We start from the raw sequence: 27,332 nt of genomic DNA, 5'->3' as shown, positions 1-27,332 counted from the left end.
AACTAAAAGTTTTGCAATTTTTCCATTTATAAAGGGGCATTACTCTAGAATGGTTAAAGTGACGCCACCAAAATTCAAACTTGATCTGTGTTTTGTGGTAATAAGCATTGTGTATAAGTTTCATAACATTTGGTTGAGGCAAACTCAAGTTAGGGAGGAAACCAATTTTACGGACAGATGTACTTACGTACTGACGGACAAGGGTAAAACTTAATGCCCCCTCCGCTATGGCGGGGGCATAAAAATATCATAAGTATAAGTCACCATGCTCGTTTACAAAGGGCTAGGCAAAAATCTCATATTTTAATGAATTATAAACTGAAAAAGGCATTATTATGCGATTAGAGAAAAACTAAATAAAAGAATTTTGAAATAAGATAGCTTGTTTTCTTGATACATATATAATGTAAATAGATAAAAGCTACATTATGTACATGAATTCATTTAAAAAACTTTAAAAATTTTTAGCAATACCTCCTATAAACATGATCAAGAAAAACTGAATAAAAACACAAAAATTTTACCATCCTCATTCCTGATGCCTCCTTTATATTCTTTTAACTAGGGAATTTACCTACTGTAAATTCAGAAATTATTGCGTGCATTTATTATTGCGATTTTGTCATTTTAGACTAAAATGCGATTCTATTTTTTGCGATATTGAGAAAAATCCTGTTTAATTCATATAAAATATTTCAAAATGCGAGTTTATATTATTGCGATTATAACCCTGTCGCATTTTTCGCAATAATAAAAACATCGCAATAATTTCTGAATTTACAGTATCAACTTCATGTTGTATTCTTTATCCTGTTTAAGTTAACTTTCAGGACAAGTATCTAGGGAATTTACCTATCAACCCATGTTGTATTCTTTATCCTGTTTAAGTTGACTTTCAGGACAAGTATCTACATGATCTAGGGAATTTACCTATCAACCCCATGTTGTATTCTTTATCCTGTTTAAGTTAACTTTCAAGACAAGTATCTAGGGAATTTACCTATCAACCCCATGTTGTATTCTTTATCCTGTTTAAGTTAACTTTCAAAACAAGTATCTAGAGAATTTACCTATCAACCCACATGTTGTATTCTTTGTCCTGTTTAAGTTAACTTTCAGGACAAGTATCTAGGGAATTTACCTATCAACCCATGTTGTATTCTTTATCCTGTTTAAGTTAACTTTCAGGACAAGTATCTAGGAAATTTACCTATCAACCCATGTTGTATTCTTTATCCTGTTTAAGTTAACTTTCAGGACAAGTATCTAGGGAATTTACCTATCAACCCATGTTGTATTCTTTATCCTGTTTAAGTTAACTTTCAAGACAAGTATCTAGAGAATTTACCTATCAACCCACATGTTGTATTCTTTGTCCTGTTTAAGTTAACTTTCAGGACAAGTATCTAGAGAATTCACCTATCAACCCCATGTTGTATTCTTTGTCCTGTTTAAGTTAATTTTCAGGACAAGTATCTAGAGAATTCCCCTATCAACCCCATGTTGTATTCTTTATCCTGTTTAACATGTTTAAGATAACTTTCAGGACAAGTATCTAGGGAATTTACCTATCTACCCCATGTTGTATTCTTTATCATGTTTGAGTTAACTTTCAGGACAAGTAACTAGAAATTTACCTGTCAATCCCATGTTGAGACATTGTCTACTTCTTAATTCTGTACTAAAGAGGTTCTGAAAAAGTCTGTTAATACTTTAAATAAAGTATTGTAAAGATTGAAGAATTTAGCACCAAATGGCATAAAATCTTACCTTCTTATTTAGTGAAATATAAAACTTTGGTCTATAGATCTTTATAAAAATAAAAAAGAATTGCTCATATGGATACCTTCCTTTCCTATCAAACATCTGGAATAATAACCATGTTTCATAAAAATAAGCACTAAAATATGCTCATAGAAATCTATCTATAACTGATATGAATTTTCATCTAATGTAAATAATTCTATTAATGAACTGCTGCTTATAATTCAATAAGAACACATAATGGCATTTCATAGGTCATACAAAAGTATTAAGATAGTATACATAGCTATATATAGTACACAAAATGTTTCTGGCAATTCTCAAATCAAACTTTCACAGTGTTTCTCCACAATCATGTGACAGAATATCAATTTCTAACAGATGATATACATAATCAATTATCAATTTTTTTCCCTCTCACTCAGGAATTTCTTCCATTATTTCATCTTTTCAAAAAATAACACTTTAAGTCGTTCTGCTAACAATTTGAAGAATTTCCTAGTTTGGATTTTTTCTTGGGGAGGATCGTATAACCTGAGTCACCTCTTTTCTAATTTTAATAAGAGGTAAATGTTGCCTTGGTGTACTGACAGAATCTTTTACTTCTGGAGCTACAACTTTTCTTCCAACCCCGATCTTGTCTTCTGTAAAAATATAGAAAACAATAGAATAGTTTATTGGGGTAAACAAAAAAAATCCACAATAAAACTGTTTTTCCGTTGTATACAAAAAATACTAAAACTTGATAAGAAATAATGAGAAAAGCAAATAATTACCTTATTTCAATGTGCTCATGCTTCCTGGATTTATATAGATTCTACCTACCACCTGGTAGGATAAAGATATCTATCCATAATTTGTGAACTTCTTAACTTTAACAAAATTGAATACAAGGTTTACCATGTTTACAGAGCATTTAATACTTCGTTTTGTATTTTAAATTTAACTACTGTAAACATGGATATTTTTTAGGGTTGTTATTTACATGATTTCAATGCACAAATAACCAGAATGTGTCCATAGTACACGGCTGCCCCACTCGCACTATCATTTTCTATGTTCAGTGGACCCTGATATTGGTGTCAAAACTCTAATTTGGCATTAAAATTAGAAAGATCATATCATAGGGAACATGTGTACTAAGTTTCAAGTTGATTGGACTTCAACTTCATCAAAAACTACCTTGACCAAAAACTTTAACCTGAAGCGGGATAGATGGCCGCACAGCCCGAAAAACAAAATGCCCCTAAGTGGGGCGTAAAAACTGACAGCCAAGAAATAGCCAACAGTACTAAAAGTTGCGTTAACACCAAATCAATCAATCAATCAATTAATCTCTAACAATACCTCAATACATAAAAGGTCATATATCATACCTTTGTAAGGAATATTAGTTACTATGGCACAAGATACAGGTGTTTCCTTCGGATCATATGCTAACAGTATGTTCAACTCTTGTTCTTCTACAACAATAGAACTAATAATGTCATCCATCGTCGGTGTTGTTTGATCAATATCTATAATGCCAATGATCCTAAGGTTTTCATTTTCAACAGTCTGCCATATGAATTGTCCAAGCACCTTCTTGCAAAAAGGGGAATAATTCAGTATATTTTTATCCACTGGAAGAACACAAAGAACTTGTTTTTCTGTATCTTCGTCCTTGCAGGATTTTTCCAAATCCGTTGCTATTGAATTTACATTTGATCTCTCATCTGAGACCTGGAATATACTGTCTGATGGCATTACTTTTAAAGAAAAATTGCGCTGAAATTCCTGCTTAACAAAATTTACAATTTTGGATCTTTCCTCATCCAGCTGTAGTTTCGAAGGCAATTTATTCAATACATTAAACTTGGTTGATTGTTTACATTCGAAAAGTCTATCCGTATGCTCTGGCAACATTTTCATTCTAATTAATCCTCTTGGATCAAGTTTATCATTCACTATCAAGAGAAGGGCATTCATATTCTGAACCGTTAACAATTTGCCAATTGTACAACCACATTTTTTGGATGCATTAGTTAAATTTATCCTGAGTTGTTTAAATACATTATCTTGCATGCTCTTGACCATGGATTTATCCATAGATTTATATAGACTGAGAACATAACTGTAATGAGGAAGCTGGCTATGGAGTTTGTCTTCACTAGTCAGAAGCTTAGCAATCTTGCTCTGGTCATCTCCTTCATTGCTACAATATAAAAACATATGCTACTTTATGTTTGGCTTTTTCTGCTCTTTTCATTAAGGATTGATGTTTTAACAAGTTCTGTGGCAATCAAAGTTGAACTATGATTGTTCTGGTTAATCCCAAGTACCTTTTTGGATAAATATAAAAATGCATTCATAATTATTTTTCCTTGTTAACTGTTATCTTGATGTTGAACAGGAGGTTAATGCATAAAATAGCTTTGGAAGCATAATCAGTACATGATACAATAAGAACACAAACTTTCTTTAAATCCTCATTGAGATACTACATGTACATGTAATATTATGATAAAAAAGCAATTTCAAAAAGTAAAAACAAATTTCAGTTTTCTCTTGCTTAACTTGCCTTAAGAAGTTTAAGCTACAATAGAAGCTATTAAAAAAAAAATTTAAATGGAATTTGTTTTCAACATGAGAGGATATTGTTTCATTTCAGATCAACAAAAAATAGATCTACATACTGTAAGGTCAACATTGTTTAAACAAGAATGTGTCCATAGTACATGGATGCCCCACCTGCACTATCATTTTCTATGTTCAGTGGACCGTGAAATTGGGGTCAAAACTCTGATTTGGCATTAAAATTAGAAAGATCATATCATAGGAAACATGTGTACTAAGTTTCAAGTTGATTGGACTTCAACTTCATCAAAAACTACCTTGACCTAAAACTTTAACCTGAAGCGGGACAGATGGACGAACGGATGGACAAACGAACGGAAGCACAGACCGAAAAACAAAATGCCCCTCTACTATCGTAGGTGGGGCAGAAAAAAAACTTTTGAGTTACAGACCTTGAAGACATTGACCCATTTGCACATAACTTGTATATTTAAGAAGTCATCAATCTGGTTAGACCATAAATATAAGTTATGAATTGAAACCTGACAAAAGGACATTGTATCCATCATTGATCAAAGCTCTGTGTGTATTCACCAGCATTGATCTAAAAAAAAACTTGATCCGTTCCCATCACTTATGAAGGATCGGTAGTTGGCCTTGGATTAATTTTGCTATTATTTTTAGGTTCTTTTTGGTCATAAAGCTTTTCAACTGTTTCGGTTCTTATACATTCTTAGCTTTTAGATGTTCTGCTTTCAGCATTCCTGATGAAGGTAAATCCAGAGAACCCATTCAGATGCATGAAATTTATAGTGTTTTCAATTTTTTTAACACTCCATTAACAAACAAAATTCGGATTACAATAAAAAATTATATCTGTGATGAGTCCCTAGTACATCAATTAAGTGCCAGTCTTTAAGAATCAGGCAATTTTGAAAAAATCAAAATATGGCCGGAAAAAAAAACCACCGAACTAAACATCCTATTTTGAAGTTATTCGAAAAAACCTCTAGATAACTTTTGGTTAGAATGATAGCAAATTACAGATTTAGCTCCCCTTAATTATTAATTTCTAGTGCATTTCAAGCATATTATATCTTGAATTAACAGAACAGGTAAAGGAAACAAATATTATATATTTGTACACCATTAAACATTTTGAACATAAATTAATGTCAACTTGAGCGGGTTTTTGTTTGTCATGTTTTCACCACTGCCTAATTCTTAGGCAGATTGGCACTATTAAGTATGTACATTACTTTCCAGGTGAATCCCACCACCAGTGTCAGATCATGATGATAGACATTTTCAAAGGACATGTACATGTATGATGTAAAACAAACAAATACATTTAATGCATGTTCATTAGCCCTTTATAAAAAATCTTTAAATCCATTAATTCAAATCTTACCATAATATCTGACCAATGTCATTCATCAGATGAGGCATTATTTCCTTCTGAAGGTGTTCTAACTTGAAAGCATCTAACCAGAAAGCTAGCTTGTCTTCCTTTATATTTAACTCATGCACTGCTTGTTTCATCAGTTCTACTCTCTGTGTGTCACTACATTCCAAATCCTGAGTCAAAATCAATCCACAAGCTAAAAGAAAATAACAAGGCATTATAATACATTGCTGTTAGGTGTGAGCCAAGGCTCCGTGTTGAAGACCGTACTTTGACCTATAATGGTTTACTTTTATAAATTTTGACTTGGAATCGTTGGATGGAGAGTTGTCTCATTGGCACTCATACCACATCTTCTTATATCTATTATAAAAAATATAAATATTCATGGTTATCTAAAAGTAGAATTAAAAACTAAGGGAGACTTGTTTTTGGTTTCTAAAAAGAAATGAGTTAAGCACTCATATTTTTCAACTTTTTATATTAGTAAACATGGTAAAGGTATGCATTCAAGCCAATCAATGTTACCAAAAAAAGTCCATGGGCAAGTAATTTTCGTACAACAAATGGAAATGAGACAGCGAAGTGAAAGACAGGGTACATTGTAGCTTGTCACCTAAGTCACTAACTAGCATGAGCCCTGTAAAGTAAAACTAGTCACAGCTGGCATAAACAAGAAGAAAATTTCCCTCCATAAGAAGGAGGTAAATATAATACATTTAATATGGTCAGTTTTGATGACATGTTGACATTATGAGCATGATGAAATTGACATATCCAACCTAAAATGTCTATTTCACACATATGTAGCAAAATATGAACCAAGTTATGTTCAACCTTTTTAAATACTAAAGTCAACACTTACTGGGATATATGTTTTGATCTGTTTCTGATTCTGTACTAGAAGCACCATTCCCAAGGTCTAAATATTTCCCAGTTGGTACAGATTTCTGCTTTTCAACCGTACTTTTATCGTTTATCTTCTCATCAGTTTCACTCTTCTTAGAGTTTTCTCCATCATTTCGAACATTTTTCAATGATAAACTACTTGTATTCACAACCTTTTGCTTCTGAATGGAAGATGTGTCTTTCTTGGGTGTCATCTTCTCTATTGTGGCTGGATCTAATCTGTCCAGTTGAACTGTCAAATTTCTGACAACAGATGTAGATGGTTGAGGGCTTGTTTCCCCATCTTCTACATCAATAATGTTTACCTCTAGCTTGTCTGAAGTTTCCTGTTGAACTTTTAAGACAATTTGAGTGTCTAAGAAGGAGTCTTTTGATTCAGTGTCATTAGGTGAGTCATCATAAAGTTCTGTTTTGTTTGTCTTCTGTTTTATTTTTTTTTTCCTACTTTTCATTTCCTTCTCAGAAAGAAAATCTTCCGATTCGTCACTGCTGATGCAAGGCCTTTTCAACGGTGTTTTCCTTTTATGCACTATAGAATCATCACTGCCTGAATGTTTTCTTTTATTCCTTTGATTGCTTTGTGGTAGTTGGTTGCTATTGTTGTAAGATACATTTTTTGCACATCTACGGGATGAACGAGGACGTTCTTCAGGTGCTTCTCTAATTTCATCATCAGAAGAGTTTTCATACAGGTCTTTCAAAAAGGAAGCCCTTGGCAAAGATTTTTTATTCAGATTTGGTGTTGCTTTCTTTGAATTGCTTCCTACTGCTACTGCGTTTATTTCTGCCTCAACTCTTAGTTTATTTGGGGTAAGATCAGGACTGTCAACTTCAGGAACAATTTTATGTCTTTTGGCACCTTTAACCTTATTTGGTTTACTGATTTCATCGTCATCATTTTCCAATATAAGGTGTAAGTTAGATATTTCTTCAGATTTGTCATCCTCATCATCATCATCGTCGTCCGTGAACATTGAATTTGAACATTTACTGGAAGATATACCATTACTACTTGCTGGTTTTGATAGTGAAGGACTTGGTTGAGTTAAAATGGAAACATCCATAAAATGTTTATCTTTGTGTTGTGCTACAGCATTATTATTCTGCTGTGTATCAGATTCAATATCTTCTTCCTGGTCTTCATCAATATCTTCCTCTTCTTCTGAAGATGAGTTAATGCCAGATTTACTCTGTTCATCTTCATTGGCCTCCTCTTCTTCAGAAGATGAGTCCATATTTGAACTGAATGGTAAGAAAAGTTCAGCTACAATAAAAAAAAAATGGAATTATCTTCTTCTCTTCATTGTGGCATTCTACATCTATTCATTTCCTAATACACAATTCATTGTCCATATTTTGGTGGTATTTTTATACTTCTAATGTAATTTTATTTGACATTTAACGAAACATGTTTTACAATTGGATAAGTTTTTCATTCTATAAAAAAATATAATACACAAAAAAATTCGTAAGGGTTCCGTGGAACCCAGAGTCTTGCCTACTTTTGCTGTTGTCATGTTTTCAGTGCAGTTTAAAAAAAGTTATTAAAATTTAAAAAACTTTAACCATGTGTTAACCACAGAGTGAATATTTGTGGACACCACCGTCAACGACAACGGAATGTAGGATCGCTATGTCTCGCTTTTGCCACAAAAGTCGCAGGCTCAACAAAAATGGGGAAAAAATCATTAAAAATTTCCTCTGGATACTATCTTTTGATTGTAAGAAGCTTCTGTCCATGTTTGGTAAAAATCCAGGATGGTTTATGAATCTAATAAATGTTTTAATAAATTGCTTCGCTGAGCGCAGCTGGATACGACCACAGAGGTCCAACCCTGAACAGTTGGGGCAAAAATGGACACAATATTCGTGCTTGATACAGGTCTGAATTTGGATTGTAATTAAATATTTGACACAGAATAACTGTAGTCAAAGAACTAAGAATTGGTGATATAATTTGAATTTATATTCAATTTTTTTATTTTGTGCAATACACTATGCTGTTGCCAATTGACTCCCCCCCCCCCCCCCTTCCCCAACCGCCTTTTTTCAAAAAAAAAAAAATATTTGAAGAAATTTTCTTTTTAATTTCTGAAATCTGAAATGAGAAAAAATTGTTCCCCCCCTCACAATTTCTTGTTTACAACCACAACCTCCCCAAATTTATTTTTCACTTTTTTTTTTTTTAATTGTCCATTAACCAGGAAACCCTTGTTTTTCCCCCTTTTTTGCCCTTAATTCCTAAATGGTTTGAGCCATTACCCCCCACAGCCAATCCTAACCACCCCTTTGTGGTATGGAAACTTGTGGTATAATTTCAGAGAGATCCATACACCGTTCCATAAGTTATTGTCTGGAAACTAGAAAAATGCTTATTTGGGCCCCTTTTTGGCCCCTAATTCCTAAACTGTTAGGACTATAGCCCCAAAATCAATCCCAACCTTCCTTTTGTGGTTATAAACCTTGTGATTAAATTTCATAGATTTCTATTTGCATTTACTAAAATTATTGTCCAGAAACCAAATGTCTTCGTTGATCACGACGACGTGATACCAATATACGACCGCAAAATTTTTTGCGGTCGTATAAAAACTTTAACTACAGACTGTATGTAATGTTAACTGGAAGAAAAACTAAGTCCATTTATAAGTAATATATGGAAAAACAGGAAATAAATTTTTACAAAATTTCCTTCTAGATACTAGCTTTTGATCATAAACAAGCTTCTGTCCAAGTTTGGTACAAACCCAGGATAGTTTAAGAAAGTTATTAAAATTTTAAAAACTTTACATGCTTTAACCACAGAGTGAATGTAATGTTAACTGGCAGAAAAACTAAGTCCATTTTTACAAAATTTACTTCTGGTTACTATCTTATGATCATAAACAAGCTTCTGTCCAAGTTTGGTAGGAATCCAGGATAGTTTAAGAAAGTTATTAAATGGCTATGTCTCGCTTTTGCGACCACAGAGTGAATGTAATGTTAAGTGGCAGAAAAACTAAGTCCATTTATAAGTAAAATATGGATAAACAGGATTTTTTTTTTACAAAATTTACTTCTGGATACTATCTGATGATCATAAACAAGCTTCTGTCCAAGTTTGGTAGAAATCAAGGATAGTTTAAGAAAGTTATTAAAATTTCAAAAACTTTAACCACAGAGTGAATATTTGTGGACGTCACCGACGATAGAATGTAGGATGGCTATGTCTCGCTTTTGCGACAAAAGTCACAGGCTCGACAAAAAGGCAAAACACAAAGCTTTGTCATTAAATTCTTATCAAGGTCATAAAGGTTCCAAAAATAAACGTATATACTGAAAATTATGTGTTTAAGGTGTCAAATTTAGGATCAAAAGGTCAGGATTGATATGTTGGTAGAATTCATTTAAGAAGAATTCCTCATAAAACAGTATAATTTGGGTTGGTGAAGAAACCCTAAAAACAAATTTTTTTGAAAAGACCTCAACCAATGCAGTCCAGAATTCAAAACTAGATGAGACTTTTCACACATTGTTTCATATTTTTCATGTGGGGGCCTTCTATAGCCGACTATATGGAATGGGTTTTTCTCATTGTTGAAGGCAGTTCAGTTGCCTTTAATTGCGTACATTCACTTCATTTGAACTTTGTGGATAGTTGTTTCATTGGCAATCATACCTCATCTCCTTATTTTTATATATGAGTTTATTTGCCTCATCTAATATAATTATAAATTATAATATAATAGGAATTCAAAATCTTTGTTCTTTATAGGATTATGCTGACTACTTATACATGTTATAAACTCTTGTCCATTAAATACAAGCAGATTCCAGTTTAAGTTATGCAATGCTATGAAAAGAAATGAGAAATTTGAAATGAAGCATTTAATTTTGATATTTATCAGTTAGTATTGGATTTTTAAATTAAAAATGTATATTAATATAAATTGGGTAAATTAAAAGAGTTTTGAAAAGAAATAGGGGCACCCTTTACAATTCAATAACAAAGATGGCAGAATGTAAATAAACTTCTCATATTCAAGTTATTCGCCTGTTTCTTGCTCATAGTACTCTTATAATCCTAACCTGGCCAGACAATTTTTATTTTGGAGTAAAAGACCACAGACAATACAAGAACGAATTCGGTATCTCAGTTTTGCCTAAAACAACTTTAAATGATGTTAATACAATCCAAGTGGATGTGAGCACTGAAGGGTTAAGCTTGCATTCATTTTTCAGTGGGAACTAAAAGTTAAAGATTGCATTGTAATTTGTATTATGCATTGGAATGCAATACTTTTAATTGGTTCAACTACAATCATTTACAAAGGAAGATAACTGATTTTTAATAAATATTTTTAATAAATTACTTAAACAATGACATCATTGATATTTTTAGAACAGATACTAGATTCATGCACCATGCACAATTTATATAATTTTCTTGACAAGTATGGGTACACACATACACATCATTTGAATATCTGAGTATATATTTCATTGATAGAATTCTTGAAATGTTTATGGATATGATGTATAGAATGCACTAAGTTTTTATCTCAAAAGTAGTGATAATGTCTGGAAAATTGATAACTAGTAAGCCAGCCCATAAGGTTTTGATTGCATGAATGCAATCTTTTTCATGCAATGTTTACTCCAATTACAGAGGTTATATGAAATCTATAATTTAAGACTTTACTTACATTTGTTATTCCTGAAATTAGCTTCATGCTGAGGTGAACAAAAAACTCTGAAAAAAACAACAACATTTAAGGTATAAAAGAAATCAGCAAGGTGTTGATGTATCCACTACCATATCAAATGGAATAAATGTGGATAGTGTCCACATGTGGACACAGATGATGCCCCCACTTGCATATCATATACCGTACTTGACAGAAAATAAAACGCACCCCTAAATAAGGCGCAGGGCCGTTTTTTAGGGGAAGAAGTGTTTTTGTCCTCACATAAAACGCACCTGAATATAAAGCGCACCCTGATGAAAATGTACATGCATTCTTCTGACCTTGGCGTAATGAATGTTCACTCCTTCTTGTAACGCACTCCGTAACATGTTTCATTTTTATTTTCAGATTGTTGAGAAAGTTGAAAGATATTTTGTATATATTTATTTGTTTCATATTAAAATAAATAAATGTTAATAAAATTATTATAATTTTCTTATTGTTTTAACCATGCCAGATTCATTAGTTGTTTTTTATCAACAATGTCCATGTGATGACAGCGAGGGTGTCCATTGAACCTTGTTTTGATTAAAATTAGTTTGGTGTTGATTGCTCATTTATTGTTTGAATTGGAATCAAGGATTTTAATTAATCTTGAAAAGGTATTCATTAAAGGTTACCCAAGCCATAAAACTGCCATTGTTTACCTTGATTATGACCTACTTACCTGTACCCACGTGTGAAAACTGTTCACCCATAAGTCAGGAAAAAATTTATTAAATTAAATCTAAAGAATTTTATTGTTGTTTATAAAATAAAAGTTTAAGTTTTATAAGTAACAAACATTTTTCAATTTAAACTTGGTTGAAAACTACGAACAAAACCATTCAGTTTCTGCAAGTCATTGTCTATTTTTAACTGAAAGTGAGATGGGCCACGGAAAGGGGAATTCAAATAAGACGGCGATATATAAATGTCTTAGCATATTGAATTATGAAAATTAATATTCATTTTTTTTATTTCTTACACCAATATGTGGCTACAATATTTCATAAAGATATTTCATTTTGAAACAATAAAACAACAAGAAATGATTGTAACAGGATGCTGTTACGAAGTCTCCCAAACGTAGCTCCCATAATTCGTAATTCCCAGGGTCGCCTGACATTGGGCAAAGTCCAGTGAAAATTGGTTTGGTCCATTAAAGTTATATGCATTAGTGATGCCTGGGGACTAACCCTGTATATCATTTAAATCATCTTGGCATGACAAACCAGAATATATATGGTTTAGGGGTGGGGATCTCGACCATTTACAAGATATTAGAACTTTCTCAAATGGCAGGGGGTCAGGATGACCCCTGGGGACTAACCCTGTATATCATTCAAACCATCTTAGCATGACAAACCAGAATATATATGGTTTAGGGGTGGGGATCTTGACCACTTACAAGATATTAGAACTTTCTTAAATGGCATGGGGTGGGTTTGACCGCTGGGGACAAACCCTGTATTTCATTTCATGTGCTTTATCATGACAAACCAGAATATATATGGTTTAGGGGTGGGGATCTCGACCATTTACAAGATATTAGAACTTTCTCAAATGGCAGGGGGTCGGGATGACCCCTGAGGACCAAACCTGTATATCATTCAAACCATCTTAGCATGACAAACCAGAATATATATGGTTTAGGGGTGGGGATCTTGACCAATTACAAGATATTAGAACTTTCTTAAATGGCATGAGGTGGGGGTGACCCCTGGGGACTAACCCTGTATTTCATTTGATTTGCTTTATCATGACAAACCAGAATATATATGGTTTAGGGGTGGGGATCTCAACCATTTACAAGATATTAGAACTTTCTCAAATGACAGGGGGTCGGGATGACCCCTGGGGATTAACCCTGTATATTATTCAAACCATCTTAGCATGACAAACCAGAATATATATGGTTGAGGGGTGGGGATCTTGACCACTTACAAGATATTAGAACTTTCTTAAATGGCATGGGGTGTGGGTGACCCCTGGGGAGTAACCCTGTATTTCATTTCATGTGCTTTATCACGACAAACCAGAATATATATGGTTTAGGGCTGGGGATCTCGACCATTTACAAGATATTAGAACTTTCTCAAATGGCAGGGGGTCGGGATGACCCCTGGGGACTAACCCTGTATATCATTCAAATTATCTTAGTATGACAAACCAGAATATATATGGTTTAGGGGTGGGGATCTTGACCACTTACAAGGTATTAGAACTTTCTTAAATGGCAGGGGGTGGGGATGACCCCTGGGGACTAACCCTGTATTTCATTTAATGGGTTTTATCATTTAGAACATTTTCAATTAAAAAGATTGTGTCTATCACAAACGGTTTTCAGTTTATAATCATTTGAAAATTTTAAAAAATAATATCCCATAGGGTTCTATAGTAAAACCCTCTTTTCTTTTTGCCCCTCAAAGTACCCCTTTATAAACCCCATTGCACAAACAAAACCCTGATTGCACCACTAGACATGTTAGTCTAACATATTGTGAAACCCTAAGTTAATCTGACAAGCGGTTTTGGAGAACGGGTGCGGACAAGTTCAAATTTAAAAGCGGCGGAAGAGGAAGAGGAAGAGGAAGAGGAAGAAGAATAATAATAATAATAAGAACTGAGCAAAAACAATAAGTCTTCCCAAACTTCGTTTGGGAGACTTAACAAGCAGTTACTCCTCAATAGTATATCCTGTATGGTACCTCTTTTCAAACACGCTTATCTTTCTTTGTTTATGAAACACTTTAAAGGGTTCATTTCAGCACATGGTTATCACCATCGTCATTAAAAGAGACTTGAAATATTGGAAAGAAACACAATCACTTCCTTTATTATTTCTAAAGGAGATTTTATTTAAAAACACATTACAACAACAAACAATAACATATTTATTGTAAATACACAATTAATATCCTGTATGGTACCTCTTTCAAACACGGTTATCTTTCTTTGTTTATGTAATAAACACATGGTTATCAACTTCGTAAGCCAACAATGAAATAAAGAACAAATGATAAAGTATATATATTTTTATTCATAACAAAATATGCCACATGAACAAATTTATCAAGTCACTGCAAGCACTTGACAATCTGATGGTCTCCATAACAAAAAATCCAGATATATATTTTTTTTCACGCTTGCCCTGAAACTGAAAAAAATACATACATAAAGCGCACCTGAGTATAACACGCAGGGACAATGACAGAGAAAAAAACCTGCGGCTTATTTAACGAATTTAACAGTAGTTATAAAGGAACATAACTCAAGAATGGTAAAAAGTGTCGCAACCAAATTTCGTACTTAATCTGTATTATGTAGTAATAAGCATTGTGTATAAGTTTCATAACATTTGGTTGAGGCAAACTAAAGTTAGAAAACAGAAACAAAAAATTTGTACTTGATCTTAGTTTTGTGGTAATGAATATTGTGTATAGGTTTCATAATGTTTTGTTTGGGCAAACTTAAGTTACAGAATGGAAACTAAAAATTTTGCAATCTTTCGATTTATAAAGGGGCATAACTCAATAATGGTTAAAGTGACACTACCCAAATTCAACTTGATCTGTGTTTTATTAGTGGAAGTCAAAATTAAACATTGCATTGTCTAAAGCATTGATTGTAGTTGATTCAACTACATGTATAATCATGGACAAAAGAAGATAACTCCAAAATAAAAATTACTTGATATTTAGAAGAAAATAAAAATTTTGTAATTTTTCCATTTATAAAGGGGCATAACTCTAGAACGGTTAAAGTGACGCAACCAAAATTCAAACTTGATCTGTATTTTGTGGTAATAAGCATTGTGTATAAGTTTCATAACATTTGGTTGAGGCAAACTTAAGTTACAGAACGGAAACTTGAGGCTTTTTTCAGTCAGGGGAATTACTGAAATGAGTGATTTATAAATCACTCATTTAAGTAGCAAATTAGAAATTCAGTCATTTTGTAGTTTCACCAAAATTTTAAACATATAGGTTTAGATTATATCTAATTATTAGTAAAATTGAAAAAAATGAACCTTTTGCTTTTTTAAGTAGCAAGGTTTATGTAATTGATGCAATCATTCAGCTTTAAATTCTATATTTCTTGAAATTAAAGTGACGCCATAATAATACTTAAAGAAGTGATTTTTTTGGAAGAAAATAGAGGTATGATACTTAAACAAGTGATTTTCATGTCATTATCCCAGATTCAGCACAAAGTCATCACCTGACATGACCGGTCATCCTATAAACACAGATGTTGGTTCTGATAACTTTAGCAACATAATTAGTCTGTGGATCATTAGTATTATATATTTAAAACTACAATAAACTTAAATCACTTAGTCTAGTGATTTATTTGTACTACTTAAATAGTTGATTATTAAAGAAAGACAACTCTTACTTCCAACATTTCTGAACAAAATGTTACTTGAATCAGTGTTTAAGAAATCACTTATTCAAGTAATTCCCCCGACTGTTTTTGGCAGTTTTGTTCTAAATGCAGGAAGTTTGAAACCCGCCAAAAAAATCAAAAATGGAAATACTGATTTTTGACCAACAAATGTCTTGTTTCGTATACTGCTGAAGGATAATAAATTCAATGGTCTTATCATACCTTTGCCTTTCACAAATTTCTTTGTCCATAAATAAAGCTTAATTTGTGTAAATCTATTAAAATTCATGACCAATTGGTACCTAAAAGAACACTCCTAACCTTGTTCATGTTTACTAAAACAGTAATTTTCCATAACAATTTCTATGAAACAAGATAAATCCACTGTACAATGGCCAGTCATTGTACTATTTAGTTTTATGCAGACTGAATGAAAAATCCAACATGAACTTACATTACATCTAGATACTTACCTATACATAACAACCTGTTCATTCTGTTCTTTGTATTTAATCAACATCCGTTTAGTTATAGCAGTGCTACTGCAGTAAGCACAATAATAGTGGAAAGTTTTGTTGCAATTCCTAAGTGCACATCCTGCAGTAGCACCACCTATTGGAAAACCATCTTTGTTCTTCTTCCCTTTTGATGTTTTACATACACTACACCTCTATAAAATATAAAAAAGAAATGACCTTTAAAATAAAGCAAAATCTTATAATTTTTCACTTAATATTCAAATCCAATGATTTACATTATCTGGTGATTCAAATTAATTAATTGCTGTTAACATACACCTTTATGAATGTCAGAAGGTTTGATTTTTCTATGATTTTTCATTGTTTAATGATACATTTATACCAGGGCTTCCAAAAAACATTTGAGCCAGCCGGACATTTTTTTTGTCTCATTCCGATTTTAATCCCTTCAGACTTAGTAACAAAAGGAAACCATAGTAATCATTTGGGCATCATATAAATTATGATTGACACAAAAACGGTATTTGACTTGATTTTTTTATTTAAACTCGATGTTATTTTGTTAACTGTTAATTTGACAGTGCACCATTCGAAGTGTGCAACATCAGCGTACTAATATCTGCTTATGACAATTTATTTGTGTAAAAGTACGCTGTCAACTACACTTTCGTTTTTGACAAGTACATTTTCCTCATACCGGATGTTGACTTGACAATGGTAAAACACGGACCAGAGACGGATATGTAAAATCCGTGTACGTTTACAAAGCACGATTGAGTTATTAAAGTAGATCAAAGTAGCTCTTTCTGCTTTATTTCTACAGGAAAATACTCGAAATGAACTTTAGATAAAGGTATCAGTGATATTTTTAGTATTTTTGAAAATTCAGATGCATTATTAAATCTCGCACCTGCGCACATGTGTACTAGTTTAAACAACGTGGTTCTGATGATTTTTCACTTAAAACCTCTACTACTTCATTTTTAAATTTTTCATCAAATCATATTTATATACGTTTTCTGGTAATCTGAAACTTGTTGACTAAATTATTTAGATGCAAACCGCTGAAATTTAAGAAAATAACTTTCAACAGACTGATCAATCAATGTCCGGTACAAAATATTTTACCTGTCGCCTGAACAGGTAAAGTCAGCTGTCAGAGAACTAATTAGCCTTGAAATCAGTGAATGATTTATGGCTTCAATATTATTTATTGAAGGGATAATTGTTTGACAGCCTGTTGTTATTTAAATAAAAGAAAACATATTTTTCTACTTTTTATTGATGTACACAAGCTAAAGACCAAGCCGTACATTGATTTATGTACCCAGAGGATTAGATTAACTGAGACACTTCAAAGTATTTGAAATATGCTGCATCTGTTTAATTAAACCCAAATATGACCGAAATATCTTTGTGTAATAGATTGCCACAATTATAAACTATAATGCCCAAACGGACATTTTTACTGATCGATAGTTGGTAAAAAATTGAAATGACCGTTTTATGAAAATGCCTTGAATACCAAAATGAGGCAAACCTATGCTATTTGAACGTCTGAGGCTTAGTGCAGCCGGACTTTTTATAAAAGTTTCAGTCAAGTCCAGAATATATGACCGTTTTGGAAGCCTTGATTTACACCAACAATTACATTTGGATATTTTTCACTTTTTAAAATTGAGTACCAGCTGATTCTGAGGAGTACACAGAGTAGTTCTAATATGTACTGTCTTATTCATTTAATTGGGATTCCTTGAAGGGAATGATCTTTTAAACACTGGACTGGTCAGGTTATTATGATACAAACTGTTTGCCCCTCCCAATCAAAACTTATATGGTATGTGTTTTCCTCATGGTTGATGTCTGTCCAATAAGCTGTCATTAATTACACCCTTGTCCTTTGGTGGATATTGTCACATTTGCAATCAAACCACATCTCCTTATATTCATCATGTTTATATTTATATAAAGTATTAAAAGTGCAACTGTTGAAAAATACATTAAATTTCATCAAAGTCCATAGCTTTATCACAATGCAAAATTCTCAGGATGCAAACAATGCCAAAATTCAAATTCAAATGCTTTAGTTTTGTATAAACTGACTATATTTTACATTCATATTTTTTTCAAGTTTCATCCTGTTTCAAAAGTTTTTTTATTTGTGTCGTTGACAACTTCATTGCAGGTTAAGAAGTCATCATGTGTTTAAAAGGTAAATAAATTCTGATTTCCTGCCTATGGGTCTATCAATATCCCATTAGAGTAAACCAGTAGAGTCAGACATTTTTTTTAATGATAAATTTAGATGATTGAAGGTTGATTTTAAGGACTGATCCTGTAACCAGTTACGTCCAAAGAAGTAATATTTTCAAAATTTCAATACCAGTAGAAAATTAGGTATTTATTGTAGAATTTTTTTTTTTAATTGGTGACCTAAAAAACCAGGACAGTTTCCATAATATATGTTCTACTTTCCTTCTAGGACTTAAACATTAACATTGTAAAAGACCCAGTTTCCTGTTTTTTGAGAATGGTTGAGTAATTTAATTATCTCAACTTGTCATAATTTTTATTTCTAAAAAAGATGTCTATCTTATTGGTTGTGGAAACAAAACAAGCTGCTGATCCCCAGCTGATCATACTTCGTGCATTTACGTTCAATGATTCGAAAGCTGTTCTGTACTTTTAAACAAGAATAGTAGGTAATCTACCATATATTTCCACCACTAAACCGACCAAATAGTATAACTGCAGTGTTCTCCCCAGGCCCTTAATGCACCTCTGACCCGCGGTCCTACAATTTCTGAGCGTGGTCGTATCAGTCCTCATACGGTCCTATATTTCTCTTCCTTGGTGCTATAATTTTCAGTATAAAATCGTTAATTTGGTAAAATTGTGACCAGTTGAGTCTTATCTGTGTGGTATAAAATTACAGGTGAATTGATAGTTACAACAGGTGATTGATTTAGCTGATGAGGGTTACCTGTTGCTGATTGGATTTAATCAATCAATTAGCACTTGTAACTTGTTTTTTTTGTGTTTTAATTAATATGGAGATAATTTATGACTTCAATCAACAATTTTATGGCTTCACCCGCCACCCAAGCCTAGACCACTCCAGTGATGTAATCAGAAATTTTAATTTGGAAACTAACTGCCGATAGTTGTACACATGCCGAAAAATTGTTTATACTTGATAAAAGATTAACTGTTGGTCCATTAAATAATAATAATTGGCAATCATGCATATTTTTATTATGTATGAGCAATTTGTCCAAGCTTGCATCATATATTCTGTCTCTTTTAATGAGTCTTCCTTCTCTTTTACAACAAATAAACTTTCTTTTTTGACCGCCGGTTTACTTCCAGTTTGGCAGTTGATTTAATGAGTTATATACACCAGCCACCAATTAATCTGGACCCTATTGAAAAGATTCTGTCATTTCACCCAAAGGTATGTATGATGAGTATTTTTTAAAAAGCGAAAACAACCTTTTCATAATAAATCCATAAAGAGTTACTTCCCCTATTTTTGGCTATTCTAAAATTTTCATGTTAAAAATATGTTTACCCATAGGAATATTCATAAGTAAACATATAATTGCTAGCTATTAAAACGGAATGTAATTTAATAAAAATTAAAATTCTGTATAGATATAGAAATAAAGAGCTGTGCCATGAGCGCATGATACGCCTGTCGCTTTTTCAAAGAATAAAGTACCATAACTCCTCAATGTCATACAGGAGATTTATAAAAAAATAAAGGGAGGTTATTTTAATAGATATAAACCAGTCACCAAAATTTCATGAAAACTGCTCAAAGCATTTTTGAGTTATTGTCTGACATGTCGAGGATGAACGGACGGACAGACAGACAACGGTATGCCATAATACGTCCCGTAAACGGGCGTATAAAAATACATTGTAAATGGGAGGTAATATCTCCAATACTCCCAATGAAATCAAACCAGTATTATATAGACATTGTACCACCCATACCAGGTGTTAAGGTTGTTAATAACCCCTATCAGCAACCAAGTTTTATCAGCCAGTGAAGGTGATTCAAAATCATCATAGTATTACAAATACATGTATTATTAATAAATCACATTTTACTTCATGCTAATGACTGTCAGAAAGGAAAATATAATTTCTTTCACTGTAATAATGTCAACAAAACACAGTACAAAAGAAAAGGAAAACTCAAATGAATAAAAGGTAATACAAAAAAGGGAGAACACTATGGGAACCAAACTTAAGGACGATAGAGGAAAAGAGTTGCGACGTGATGCAAATTATGTTTGATGCATATATCTAATTTGTCGACTTGATTATCCTAGTGCTATCTAAAAATCCTGCGGAGAACACTGAACTGATCCGTTCGTATTTAATGCCTATAAATGATAATATAACAAATCAGTTGCCTGATTACGTAACATCCTCATGACACAAATGATCCTAAAATGATAACAATCGCTTGATTCCCCGTTTAAATTGTTTTGAAATTAAAATTCAAGGCGGTACAAGTTCGCTGTTGTATAAATTTTATTTGATCAACAGTATTATTTTTTGGGTTACTTCTAATTTCTTGATTTACCTTGTCAATCGTCATTTTTGTTTACCTGTGGGACTTGTAAATCACAAGTTGTCTCCCTTTTACCTATTTAGATGTCTACATGACTTTGCTATGAAGTTAGTCAGCTGTAGATATTAGTGATTTTTAGATTTTTTTAGCAACTTAAATCAATATTTTCCCGGCAAAAATATGCCCTGCTCAAACAGCTAAAATTTAATTTTGGAAATGAAGGGCAGTTCTATGAAATTCATTATCATGGATGCATGGTTTTTGAAATCAGTCAAATATACATGTCAAAGATGTACATACATGTTAATGTATATGGTGTAACAAAACCCTGTAAATATTTGTCTCACTGACCATGTATCTTCCTCTTTTCATTTCATCCAAAACTTTGTCGATTTTGAATCCACCAAAACTGTCAAACTTGTACTGCACTAGCTGTGCACTGTATTGCTGGAAATAAAAATCAAATACTGAACTTTTTATACATTTTAGAGAAGTTAAACTAGAGGCTCTAAAGAGCCTCTGTCACTCACCTTGGTCTATGTGCATTTCAACAAAGGACACTCTCCAACATTGTAGATGAAAATACAATTCATTACAAAAATATGTTTTAATGATCTTGTATTGCTGATCATTTAGTCTGTTTAGTTTCTCTCCATCTTCAGTTTTTGCTCAAAACACAAAAGAGGGTAAAAAAAAATCCTCATTTAAGGGCAATCACTCCTATAAAGAGTGACAGTCTACTAACTTTATCAGCAAAATTAGACGTGTTAGTAGATCTTGCCTGACTGATCATATCTGTAATTTAAAGTGTCTATTTATCTATCATAACTTTTATCATGCAAGGCAAAAATGCCAAAAATAGTAAAAATCTTCATTAAAGGGCAATAACTCCAATAAGGAGTCGACTGATGATTTTGACCATGAAGACTAACATTTTTATGTATTTGTAGAACTTGTCTTGCTGATCAATTTTGCTCATTTAAGTTTCTATCTATCTATTATAATTTTTATGATACAAGGCAAAAACGCAAAAAATTGGTAAAAATCGTCATCAAAGGGCAATAACTCTAATAAGGAGAAGATTTTTGTACAAGTTAACAGATGACAACAGTGAGCCAGGTGAGCTAAAAATCTACTATCTTCATTTCAAGTATTACAAATTATAGATTATCCTTTAAGTTTTTACCCAAAGTAGACAAAAAATATCATTTCAATTGTATAAAATATGGCAAGATAAATTGGTTTAATAAATTATCATATCAGTTTTATAAATATCAATATGGTTCAGCATGCATGTTCTTGTCTTAAAGTCATGTTGGCCTTGCATATAGTGATTACCAGAGTGCTTATTTTAACCCATGACACTAATAAATCATCTTGAAAATGTTTATAAATACCAAGCATTTGTGGTGTGCTGCAATCTTCTTTCCTTTTACATTCTGAACATGAAGTTTACCACATATATCTTCTACCTCTGGCCCTCTGTGGCAAAATCCACAGGCTGTTTTCTCCATCTGAAATGAAATGATCAGAAGTGAATATATGGAAAATACTGATTTCATCACTTTAAAATTTAAAAGAAAATACAGTACATAAATTAAGGGTCATTTAAGTAAAATATATATTGAGGGAAGGCGTTGAGCAACACAATAGTTTTATACCATCCAATCCATAATCTATTTCTATCTTAAGACAAACACTTATTTCTATATATTTCTATTTTTCAAGGGTACAATTCAGTTAATAATCGAACTATATATAAATGGACATTCAAACTTGATCTGATTCTCATAAATTGTACAAATACAGATAATCTAGGGTTACAAAGCTTTCCTTGTTCACCAAATAGTCTCTAGTGTACACTTTATCATGTTAATAAAAGAGTGCAAATGCTGGAATGTCTCACCTGCTTTACTAACTTTGATTGATTTTATGTTGATAGTCCTAAAGAAAAGTTTTGCTACAAGTATATTACATAAATTTAACATTATCAATCAATGAAAATGAGGACAAGGTTAGATATATCAAACTAGACAGACATGTTCACCTTCCAATCATTCCATTCCCAAATATCATGAATATAGTCAACCTATTGCATTTAGTATACAAGAAACAGACCAAACCACAGTGATCTCCCCAGGCCGATTTAGCGTTGAGGCACTGCAACGCTATAATTTTTTCTCATGACGCTATAATAATTTCTGCGACGCTATAATTATTTTGAGGATGCTATTTTTTCTTGTCTCTATACCGCAAAATGATTTCCAAATTTATGAACTTTTATCTAATTACCGCTTGTGATCATAAAAATTATATCACCTTTAATTGTAATCCCTTCAAGTCGGCCAATAGAGGCAATTAAGAGTGATTAAATAGGTGTTAATTGCCCTTTGGGTGATAACTGTTTGGATACAAAGATGATGGAAGTGTTTAAGACCTTGACTGGCTATACAGCCCTAGCACGGTCGGTCGGATACAAATACACCAAGCTGACACTTATGACATGACTAGTAACATGTGGTCCAATCGCAAATTTTTACTTCGAGAAAATGTAATCAGAAAATCATAAACCATTTGAAATCTACGTTTGCATCATGGCATAACCGTCTTCTAAGAGAAAAAAAATAACTATGTGTGGTACGTTGATGTTGACAAACTGGCTGACCATTCGAACCAAGTTGTACAATTAGGCAATTGTTTTCATGTCGATTAAACAGCAATTTTTCATTTAAAAGTAAAGAAATTCAAAGATATAAACGATTTATTTCTTTAGAAAAGAGGTCTGGTTGTATGTTATTTCAAACCAACAACCTTTAAAGAAGTATTTTCTTTCCCTTCCGGTACTTGTTACTCGAGAGTGTATATTAAATATTTTGATTTTCGGCAAAATAAGTTTGATACTTCATTAGAAAGTGATCAAAATTGCCTTTAATGTTTCATCCATTTTTTTTTGCATTAAAAGCGTCATATTCAGTTCTTATCGCTTGTTAAACATTGTTTATTTTCGTTACTTTTTCTGCGACCGCCATTGAATTATTTGTATAAACTACGGATCAGATGCGGGATTCATCGGAAGCGGACCAGCTATGACCAAAATCTGCATTTTTACGATAATAACTACAGATGCACAAATGGCACAGCTGACAGAATAATAATGATCCCAAAAGAGAAAAATATGCATTCCACACGCATTAACAGACTATTTGTTAGATCTCTTTGCTAAATGTATTCATTTTGTAAATGCATTGTTTCAATATACTGATTAAAGTAGCTTAACTTTGTTAAAAATATGTATCATAATTCATTTTGATAAGAAACAACTGGGACTAATACATTGAGTCCCAGGAAACACTAAATTTCATAGACATGATAAACAGTATAGTTTTTTAATTGAAATTTTATTGCTATATACTTTCTCTTCCTTTTTGATATAAAAAACAGTCCTTTTATGTATTAGATATTTAGTTGGTAGTTTCTGACAAGAGGAAAAATATAATTCTGTAACTATAAATGAATATAGAAGACATAAACTGAAACAACTGCTATACTTTAATTGTATTCTCAGTTATGAATTGAACAATATAAATAAACATAACTTAAAGGAAATAGAGCATCACCCCAACGCCACAAACAACATTGAAAATAAATACAGTTTATTTTTTACGCCAAATGTGATGCTATCCAAAATTTCTGGGGAGAACACTGAACCATGAAAACTTAATATTGACTAATGAACATGAAAATGAGGTCAAGATCAAATGAACCCCGACAGATAGACATGTGCACCTTACAATCATTCAATACACTAAATATAGTTGACCTACATGTGTACATGTATTGCTTAGTCAAGTCTTGGAAGATACCTAACTACTGAAACTTTAAATTGACCAATGAACCATAAAAATGAGTTGAAGAATAGATGATACCTGCCAGACAGATATGCACAACTTACAATCATTCCATACACCAAATATAGATGATCCATTGCTTATAGCATGTATAGTATATATTAAAAAGGCAGACCAAAACACAACAACTTAACATTGACAAATGAACCATGAACTTGAGCTCAAAGTCAGATGACAGACTGACATGTGCACATTATAATCATTCAATACATCAAATATAGTTGACCTACTACAGTCTACTTACAGTATCGGAGAAACAGACCTAATCATGTTACTTTAACCTTAATAACTATGAAATGAGGTTGAGGTCAGGTGAACTCTGTCTGACAGACATGTACATGTACAATGTAAACCTTGCATTTCATAAGGCCAATAATAAAATTAAAATTGTTTAGTCAGTTGGTGTTGCCTACCTACCCACCTAAAAAGCAGCCTACCAGAAAAATTTTATGACACAAATTGTTTCTTTTTGGTGCTCTAACAACTTTTTCAAGTCTCAAACATGTAACTCATGTTGTTGGCTACAAACTTAAAAAAATCCTCACCTACCTACCCAACCCTACAAGCCATGGGTAGGCAACATCAAACAAAGCATTTGTTAAAGGTGGCCTAATGCAAGGTACCTATATACCAAATAAAGTTATTGCTATCAGTAATTATGTCTGCTTATATGTAGATCTTATTTTGGAGCATTTCATGTAGGGGTTGTACTGATGATCGTTTTTACTCTTTCAAAATTATGTCAATGGAAAACTATCTGTAGGTAGTTTTCCATTGACACAATTTGAGTTGGAGTTATTTCCCCATGGTGGCCATGTTGTAGGGCAAAGGGATTAATTTTCTTATTTGACAAACTAAGATTGAACAAATGGTACAAGCAAGTCTGATTAAAGATCCATACTAGATCATAGTGATGAAATAATCAAGGGTAAAACAAATAAAAATAGATATGAAAACAACTTTTTTCTAAATTCTAAAGGTCAAAAACAGGTCAATATTACTAGTTGAAATTGATTGAATTATGAAGGAACATGTGTACATTGACCTACAACATGGCAACAAAGGGAAACATCACAGATTTTTCTAGCATTCCACAGGGTCCCATTCAGGCCCATTCCCAATAGCAACAACCCTACATTTTACCAATTTTAGGAGGAAAAATTCCCAAAAGATCTCAAAATTCATTTTCATTTACAATGTATATTATCCATGACAGTCATGTTCATTTTGTTCAACCGTTAGCTTTATGCCGAAAATCGCCAACAAGTAATGTGTAAAACCGAGTAAATAGATATCTGACTGACAAAAACAACCGACAAAATTAATGGCCGCCATAAACCTGAAGTGTAGACAATTACAATACCAGATCAGATTCTGGGGGTGGATAAGGCGGATTCAAGGTTTGCCAATCAACAATGATCAAATACAATAAGTAAATAAAAAAAAAAATCCAGGCAGGTAACGAAATACAACCATAAAATATAAACACTAGAATTGAAAACCAAAAGATACAATGTATGAAAAAGAAAGAAGAAACAGGAAATATCTTATACATGTACAGAAACTAAAATTTATTTTTAGTTCACAAATTTTCATGTCAAAATCCAATTAAATGTGACATTACTTTTCTTTATCACTAAAAAATGTTGATACTGGATGTTTTTAGAATGTAAACATATAACTACAGATCCAACAGGTAATTTCTTCTCAATTTTGAAGGGCCAGTAAAAATCTGGAAGAGCAAGTGAATTAAGAAAAGTGTTAGCCAGCTTGGCCAGTTAAAATAAATCTTAATTCTATCCCTGAATTATTTATTATATTAACTGTTACTGTCTTTGAAGATAAAAAATTCTTAAGGGTTCTGCGGAACCCAGTGTCTCGCCTACTTTTGCTGTTAACCAGGCTCAACATAAATGAGGAAAAAAATCAATAAAAATATTCCTTTAGATACTATCTTTTGATTGTAAGAAGCTTCTGTCAGAGTTTGGTATAAATCCAGGATGGTTTATGAATCTAATAAATGTTTTAAAAACTTTAACTGCAGACTGTATTTAATGTTAACTGGAAGAAAAACTAAGTCCATTTATAAGTAAAATACGGATAAACAGGTACAAATTTTAACAAAATTTCCTTCTAGATACTAGCTTTTGATCATAAACAAGCTTCTGTCCAAATTTGGTACAAATCCAGGATAGTTTAAGAAAGTTATTAAAATTTTAAAAACTTTAACCACAGAGTTAATGTAGTTTCCTGGCAGAAAAACTAAGTCCATTTATAAGTAAAATATGGAAAAAATGAATTTTTTTTTTTAACAAATTTACTTCTGGATACTATCTTATGATCATAAACAAGCTTCTGTCCAAGTTTGGTAGAAATCCAGGATAGTTTAAGAAAGTTATTAAAATTTTAAAAACTTTAACCACAGAGTGAATGTATTATTTCCTGGCAGAAAAACTAAGTCCATTTATCATGTTTATAAGTAAAATACGTAAAAACAGGATTTTTATTTTACAAAATTTACTTCTGGATACTATTTTATGATCATATATACAAGCTACTGTCAAAGTTTGGTACAAATCCAGGATAGTTTAAGAAAGTTATTAAAATTTTAAAAACTTTAACCACAGA

General features: G+C 32.3%; 1 protein-coding gene across 1 annotated transcript in view; it reads right to left on the bottom strand.

Moving 5' to 3' along the window:
* Positions 1-789: 789 nt before the first annotated feature.
* The window catches only part of LOC127709122 (MATH and LRR domain-containing protein PFE0570w-like), a 45,660-nt gene continuing 19,117 nt past the window's right edge, over positions 790-27,332 (bottom strand). Inside the window, exons 2-9 of the mRNA XM_052214473.1 lie at positions 22,194-22,310; positions 21,148-21,243; positions 16,206-16,402; positions 11,320-11,366; positions 6,591-7,898; positions 5,732-5,921; positions 3,141-3,958; positions 790-2,408 (exon numbers count right to left, since the gene is read on the bottom strand). Of these exons, the coding sequence (XP_052070433.1) occupies positions 2,263-2,408; positions 3,141-3,958; positions 5,732-5,921; positions 6,591-7,898; positions 11,320-11,366; positions 16,206-16,402; positions 21,148-21,243; positions 22,194-22,310 (2,919 nt within the window). The 3' untranslated portion in view covers positions 790-2,262. The remainder of the gene's footprint in view (positions 2,409-3,140; positions 3,959-5,731; positions 5,922-6,590; positions 7,899-11,319; positions 11,367-16,205; positions 16,403-21,147; positions 21,244-22,193; positions 22,311-27,332) is intronic.

The sequence above is a fragment of the Mytilus californianus genome, unplaced genomic scaffold (assembly GCF_021869535.1).
Source record: "Mytilus californianus isolate M0D057914Y unplaced genomic scaffold, xbMytCali1.0.p SCAF_7, whole genome shotgun sequence".
Classification (NCBI taxonomy): Eukaryota; Metazoa; Mollusca; class Bivalvia; order Mytilida; family Mytilidae; genus Mytilus; species Mytilus californianus.
Note: the sequence above shows the minus strand (reverse complement) of the source record. Positions and strands in the feature narration are given on the sequence as shown.